The sequence below is a fragment of the Zeus faber genome (genome assembly GCF_960531495.2).
Source record: "Zeus faber genome assembly, chromosome: 6".
In the NCBI taxonomy this organism is placed as follows: domain Eukaryota; kingdom Metazoa; phylum Chordata; class Actinopteri; order Zeiformes; family Zeidae; genus Zeus; species Zeus faber.
The window spans coordinates 35156354-35164173 of NC_137201.1; the positions used below are offsets into that span (position 1 = coordinate 35156354).

The 7820-nt window shown below is 50.4% G+C and overlaps 1 protein-coding gene across 1 annotated transcript; it reads right to left on the bottom strand.

Moving 5' to 3' along the window:
• Positions 1-1585: 1585 nt before the first annotated feature.
• rxfp3.3b (relaxin family peptide receptor 3.3b) lies at positions 1586-3783 on the bottom strand (the record flags this gene model as incomplete). Its single annotated transcript, XM_080002988.1, has 2 exons — positions 1586-2659; positions 3751-3783. The coding sequence occupies 2 exons, from the start codon at positions 3781-3783 to the stop codon at positions 1586-1588; spliced, it is 1107 nt and encodes a 368-aa protein (XP_079859114.1).
• Positions 3784-7820: the final 4037 nt, after the last annotated feature.

A 7820-nucleotide genomic window follows, 5' to 3' on the forward strand; every position in this document is an offset into this window, starting at 1 on the left:
GCATGTCCTAAATGTTCTACATGTCTTGCATGATGCTGCATGTTCTACATGTTCTACATGTCCTACATGTCCTGCATGTTCTACATGTCTTGCATGATGCTGCATGTCCTGCATATCCTGTGTGTTCTACATGTTCTGCCTGTCCTGCATGTTCTACTTGATGCTTCAAGTCCTGCATGTTCTGCATGTCCTGCATGTTCTACATGATACTACATGTCCTGCATGTTCTACTTGATGCTTCAGGTCCTGCATGTTCTGCATGTCCTGCATGTTCTACATGATACTACATGTCCTGCATGTTCTACTTGATGCTTCAGGTCCTGCATGTTTTCTGCATGTTCTGTATGTTCTGCATGCGTGTTCTGCGTCCTGCAAGTTCTACACGATGCTTCATGTCCTGCATGTTCTGCATGCCGGGTCATGTTTCACATGATGTTGCATGTTCTGCATGTCCAGCATGTTCTATTAGATGCTTCAAGTCCTGCATGCTCTCCATGTTCTGCATGTCCTTCATGCTCTACATGATGTTGCATGTTCTACATGATGTTACATGTCCTGCATGTTCTACATGATGGTACATGTCCTGCATGTTCTGTATGTCCTGCATACCCCGCGTCTTCTGCATGTTCTACATGTTGCTGCACGTTTTACATGCTGCTTCATGTTCTGCATGATGCCGCATGTCCTGTGTGTTTTACATGTTGCTCCGAGCTGCAGAACCTGGAAGACTTTACAGCCTGCAGCGTCTCCTCTGGTTTTTGCATTATCGATCGGGACGCCTCAGAGTGCTACTCATTACTACCTTCAGTTAATATTAATTCTGCACAAAAAAAGTTTTTACAGTCCTCCCTCAGTACAGAATGTGTTTTACAGATGAACCAAGCGAACCATTGTTTCACAATGCAGAGAAAAATGGACCCAAACTCAACGAGAACAACAAAATATGAGACTTTACTGGAGATGTCAGATAAACACCAGCAATAAACACAGAAACACAAAGCAAAAAGCGGACAACACAGAGCTGGACTTCAGCTTCTGGCCTGGACTGAACTGGACTTGACACAACTGAAGCAGATGAGTAAATGAACTAAAGGAAGTGATGAACAAGTAAAACAGCCCTCTGCTGCCCTCTCATGGTCAGCTGTGGTGACAGCACCCAGGTACTCGTACATTCTGGAACCTGTCTGTGGGATGATCCAAATCCTCAAGAACGTTTTTTGGACCAAATGAGCTCAGAACTGACTCTCGGTTTAACATGCTCAATGACACTAGATCACAAAGCATTTCATTTCTCAAAGAAGTCCATACTTTGATTAGATATTCAGCCACATTCACTAAACATACTTTCAAACCAGCAGCAGTCTGTAAAATGAGGACCTCCAGGACCAGCAGGACCTCCAGAACCTTGAGGACCAGCAGGACCAGCAGGACCTTCAGGACCAGCAGGACCTTTAGGATGCTGGGCCACGGAGTTCATCTGTTCAACACACTGTGCACAGTGTTCTCAGCCTCACCCTGAAAAGTTAAATCTACTCAGAGGTTTTGGTCCAAATCCAGGCGGACCCCTGGTGCCCTGGTCCCGGTACTAGGACAGTCGGTAGTTCTCTGTGTCCATGTTGTTCATGGGGGTGACGGTCTGCGTGTCATCCTGTCTCACGGTCGCAGAAAAAGGTCTCATCTGACAGGAGTTGACCAACTCCTCCTCCTGTCCGCGGGCCGAGGAGATCCTCCAGAAGAGGTCCTTGAGGACCTTCCGGAACTCCCTCCTCATGAGGCAGTACAGCACCGGGTTCAGGCAGCTGTTGGTGTGCGCCAGGCACACGGTGACCGGGTACACGTAGGTGTGCACGATGTAGTAGGCTTTGTCCCAGTTGACCACGTTCAGCTTGACCAGAACCCCCCAGAAGGTGATGGCGTGGTTCGGCATCCAGCACATGAAGAAGGACAGGACCACCACCGTCACGGACCTGGTGACCCGGGACCTGCGCTTCACATGCTTGCCGCTCTTCATGCGCACGAAGCGCAGCAGCAGCAGGTAACAGGCACTGATGATGAGCATGGGCAGGACAAAGGCCACCAGGATCTTCTGCAGGTGGTACAGGGCCAGCCAGGACTGGCCCTCCGGGAACACCAGGAGACACAGCTTCTCTCCCGCCACGCTGCGCACCGTGGAGAACAGCGCCGTGGGCGCGGTGGCCGCGGTGGCGCACACCCACAGCGCGGCGCTCACCCAGCGCACCGAGCACACCCGCTGCCGGGTCCGCTCCTTCAGGGCCGAGGCCACGGCCCGGTACCGGGTGACGCTCATGGCCGTGAGGAAGAAGACGCTCGCGTACATGTTCATGACCGTGACGCACAGCACGATGCGGCACATGGCGTCTCCAAACGGCCAGCTGAAGTCCAGCGCGGTGTCCACCGCCCAGAACGGGAGCGTCAGCACGAACTGGAAGTCCGTGACGGCCAGGTTGAGGACGAAGGAGTTGACGGCGGACCTCCCTCCCCCCCTGCGGACCTTCATGAGGAAGAAGACCAGCAGGTTGCCCACCAGCCCCGCGGCGCACACCACGGAGTACACGGCGGAGATGAGGACGCGGAGCGCCGGGCTCGCGTCCGCCGGCACGTCGATGTCCTCCAGGCTGCTGAAGCGGTTGGTGTGGTTCTAGCCCTCCATCCGCCCCGGTGCCACGGAGACCCCGGGACCCGCAGCTGGACCGCGCACCGCCGACTGCATCACCCACCGACCGGCGGGGGAATCAAATAAACGAAAGAAATGAGATGTTGTAAGAAAATAGAGATGACAAGAAAACTTGGAAGGTAAGAAGAGAAAAAAGACCAGGAGTGTGTTTCCACACCCTTTATTCTTCTCTGTTTGACTGCATGGACATGAAGCACCTCCTCCACAGCTCCTCCACAGCTCCTCCACAGCTCCTGGGAGGAGGGAGGGAATTAAAGGATCACTTCTTTATTTCTCTCCTTGGCTCCATGGGCTCAGTTCAGCTGCTTCTGTACCAACAATGACACACGATGGAACCAACATTTTTGGGAAGATCTGGCTTGAAAAGAAGAGAATCTGTCATTTCATGTGTGACCAAATAATCTGCACTTTATATCAATGTTTAGAATGTTTGGACTTTCTCAGCCATATACAGTAGATACAGTATCTACTGTACATCACATCACATCTCATGTTTTGTCATTTTATATCATATGTATCTTATCTTGTCGTATTGTATGTATCATATGAATGATGTCGTATCATGTCATAATGTTTCACCTGTGATGTCATCGTGCTGCACATACTACACAGAGTATTTGTTCCACTGCGTCCAGGACTGAGTTAGTCTGCAAGTGGAGTTCAACTTGTCAACCTGCATCGCAGGAGGGTGCTGGGGTGTGGGTGTGTATGTGTGTGTGTGTGTGTGTGTGTATGTGTGTGTATGTGTGTGTGTGTGTGTGTGTGTGTGTGTGTGTGTGTGTGTGTGTGTGTGTGTGTACAGGACTTATCCCAGTTGGTTGTGGTGTATAAGGTATTATGTTGTGTTCTAATGTGAGCGGGATTGAAATTTAGGGACGGACCAGAAGCACGCTGGGGCAGGAGCGTGACAAGCCCTCGGCCTATTGTGTGGTGTATGGGCTGAGTATGAGTTTTGGCGCTGGGAGAGATAGGTGAAGCGCGACAGGACCCCCTCCCCCCGGACCCCACTGCGCCCTAGCACGCCCACCTCCCGTACCTGGTGGTGGCCAACCCACAGCGATCAGCCACGGGCGCAGAGCATCCGCCATGCTCTGCCTCCATGCCCGGCAGCTCCACCCCCATCAGGCCCCCGGTCAGCCCCCAGCCGCCGGGCATCTGTATTGTATTGTACAGTATGTATTATATGTATCGTACAGTATGTATCATATGTATCATACAGTATGTATCATATGTATTGTACAGTATGTAAAGTACAGTAAACTTCAGGAAACTGGGAAATAAATAAAAATGTGAAATGAGAACGGACTGAGCATCTCTCCCCTGCAGCTCCTTCCCGTGTCCCCGATGTCACCTGCAACTTCACAGGCAACATCTGATTTTTAGGTGGGCGTGGCTCACTGCAACGGGACCTTTAATATACTGTATATACAATTTTGAAATGGGTGGACCATGTGGAATGATTGAATAGAAATGACTTCAGATGAGATGAAGATGAGATGGAGAAGTGATCACAAAATCGTTGATGGAAGGATGAGTGTGAATGGATGAAAGAGAAGTCACACTGTGTTGCAGATGGATCCTCTGCAAAGAGATTTTCTTGATTGGATGGAAGTGGAACAGGACGCCATGTTGGACGGTCCAGAACCAGGATGAGCGCTCAAGAAGATCAGCAGGGTCCAGTCCGATGAAGAGGAGGAAGAGGAAGAGGAGCATCCATCCATCCATCAACCCTCATCCGTCATCCATCATCCATCATCCAAACATAATATCTTTTGGATCTTGGTTTATTGAACATGTACTTGCCGTATGAGACAGGCGGAGTGGAAGTGTGGAGCTGATGGTTTTCTGATATAAATAACAACTTTAATCATGACGAACGGTGTGATCCTCTGTGAGATTTACACAGCGGGCAGATGGAGCCTGAAGGGACCATGTGACTGTTTCCAAACAAACACTGACAACCCTGACTCAGTATTATTTCCTTTTAATATAACTGTATAGACGTACGTCTAATAAAAGTACCAATATTGAACACACATGTTGATGCAAATTTTAACAAGTATTTTCACACTAATTCAAACAGATGCAGAGACACATAGAATAAGAAGAAGAAGCTAGAAGAGATATAATAAGGTATTTCAAATGCACCTGCATGTTAATCACCTCCAAGTGATCCTCATCAGGTCCTCATGTGGTCCTTATCAGGTCCTCATGTGGTCCTATCAGGTCCTCATGTGGTCCTCATCAGGTCCTCATGTGGTCCTTATCAGGTCCTCATGTGGTCCTATCAGGTCCTCATGTGGTCCTCATCAGGTCCTCATGTGGTCCTTATCAGGTCCTCATGTGGTCCTATCAGGTCCTCATGTGGTCCTCATCAGGTCATCATGTGGTCCTCATCAGGTCCTCATGTGGTCCTCATCAGGTCCACATCAGGTCCTCATGTGGTCCTCATCAGGTCCTCGTCAGGTCCTCATGTGGTCCTCATCAGGTCGTCATGTGGTCCTCATCAGGTCCTCATGTGGTCCTCATCAGGTCCTCGTTAGGTCCTCATCAGGTCCTCATGTGGTCCTCATCAGGTCGTCATGTGGTCCTCATCAGGTCCTCATGTGGTCCTCATCAGGTCTTCATCAGGTCCTCATGTGGTCCTCATCAGGTCCTCGTCAGGTCCTCATCAGGTCTTCGTCAGGTCCTCATGTGGTCCTCATCAGGTCCTCATGTGGTCCTCATCAGGTCTTCCTCAGGTCCTCATGTGGTCCTCATCAGGTCTTCCTCAGGTCCTCATGTGGTCCTCATCAGGTCCTCATGTGGTCCTCATCAGGTCCTCATCAGGTCCTCATGTGGTCCTCATCAGGTCCTCGTCAGGTCCTCATGTGGTCCTCATCAGGTCCTCATGTGGTCCTCATCAGGTCCTCATGTGGTCCTCATCAGGTCCTCATGTGGTCCTCATCAGGTCCTCATCAGGTCCTCATGTGGTCCTCATCAGGTCCTCATGTGGTCCTCATCAGGTCCTCATCAGGTCCTCATGTGGTCCTCGTCAGGTCCTCATGTGGTCCTCATCAGGTCTTTGTCAGGTCCTCATGTGGTCCTCATCAGGTCGTCGTGTGGTCCTCATCAGGTCCTCGTCAGGTCCTCATCAGGTCCTCATCAGGTCTTCGTCAGGTCCTCATGTGGTCCTCATCAGGTCCTCAAGGGGTCCTCATCAGGTCCTCATGTGGTCCTCATCAGGTCTTCGTCAGGTCCTCATGTGGTCCTCATCAGGTCCTCATCAGGTCTTCGTCAGGTCCTCATGTGGTCCTCATCAGGTCCTCATGTGGTCCTCATCAGGTCCTCATGTGGTCCTCATCAGGTCATCGTGTGGTCCTCATCAGGTCCTCATGTGGTCCTCATCAGGTCCTCATGTGGTCCTTATCAGGTCCTCATGTGGTCCTCATCAGGTCCTCATGTGGTCCTCATCAGGTCCTCATGTGGTCCTTATCAGGTCCTCATGTGGTCCTCATCAGGTCCTCATGTGGTCATCATCAGGTCCTCATCAGGTCCCCATCAGGTCCCTATGTGGTCATCATCAGGTCCTCATCAGGTCCTCATGTGGTCCTCATCAGGTCCTTGTCAGGTCCTCATGTGGTCATCATCAGGTCCTCATGTGGTCCTCATCAGGTCCTCATGTGGTCCTCATCAGGTCCTCATCAGGTCCTCATGTGGTCATCATTGGTGTCAGTCAAGGGGTGGTACAGTACCGTGGGGGGGGGGGGGGGGGGGGGATCACGGTCATACAGTCTGGTGAACCCAAACTCAGGACTAGATGGAGGCCCAGGAGCAGGTGCAACGATAAAAGGTTTATTGAAGAACAGGCCAGGGTCAAAAACCAGGGAACAGTCAAAAGGCAAATTAGCGGCAGGGAACCAGCGGGGAACCAGGGTCCAGGGAGACCCTCATACTGGACTTGGGAAGGCCAGAGAGCACACATTACAGTTATCTGAGCGGGATGTTACAAATGCATGGACGATGGTCTCCGCCCACTCATGGATGAAATGGATCGTATTGTTTCAGAAAGGAAAGGGTGGCTTTAATCTGCAGCTTGTCAGTGGGTGGTGTTAAATAAAGAGGCAGACAGACATTGGTTTTCGGGTGGGGTCAGAGATGTGCTCAGGAGCAGCTCTCTGAGTCCAACAGTTTATTTTCAGGGAGTCAGAGGAGACGTGGTCAGTTGGACGTCACAGATACAGAGAGTAAACAATCAGCTTGAACTCACAGGTGCAGAAAGTAACTGGTCAGGACAAGATAAGGAAAGATTTGAGGATGGGGCAAGCTTTCTGGCAGGAAGCCAAGGGAGGACACAACCTAAAAGCTTTGTGAATGAATTGACCCTGTGTGCAGAAATAAAAGTGTGTGACTGGATGCTGCATGAAGCTGTGTTCTTCATTGTGTGCATATATGTTTATGTGATTACATGGATTTAGATTTATTGTTACAGTATCTTAGCAATACTGTGAAGATGAAAAAATGCAGTTCTGGTAATGTTCTTAATATGTGTTAGAAAAGAGACAGTGGGGTCAAATTTTCCTGCCTGATTACCATCTTCAACTAAATCTAGCAAAAACGGAACTGTTGGTCTTCCCGGCCAAACAAGGTATTTATCACAAGGTATTTATCAATCTTGCTCCTACCAAGGCTGCAAGGAATCTAGGTGCCATTATTGATGACCAACTGACATTCTGGAACCATGTTGCCGCCATCTCTTGGTCGTACACTATTCAACATCCGAAAAGTCAGGCCGTACCTGACCCAATATGCCACTCAACTGCTGCTACAAATGCTGGTGATGTCCCGTCTCGACTACTGCAACGCCCTCTTAACAGGCTTGCCGGCTTGTGCGGCGAAGCCACTGCAGATGATACAGAGTGCGACGGCGCGACTGGTGTTCAACCAGCCAAAGAGGGCACATGTCACTCCGCTGCTCATCGAGCTCCACTGGTTACCTGTAGCCGCCCGCATCAAGTTCAAGTCTCTGATGCTGGCCTACAGGGTGATTGCTGGGAATGCTCCCACTTACTTCAATGCTCTTGTAAGAGCACATGTTGCCCCCCGGACGCTGCGTTCGTCAAATGACCGTCGCCTGGCTCTGCCG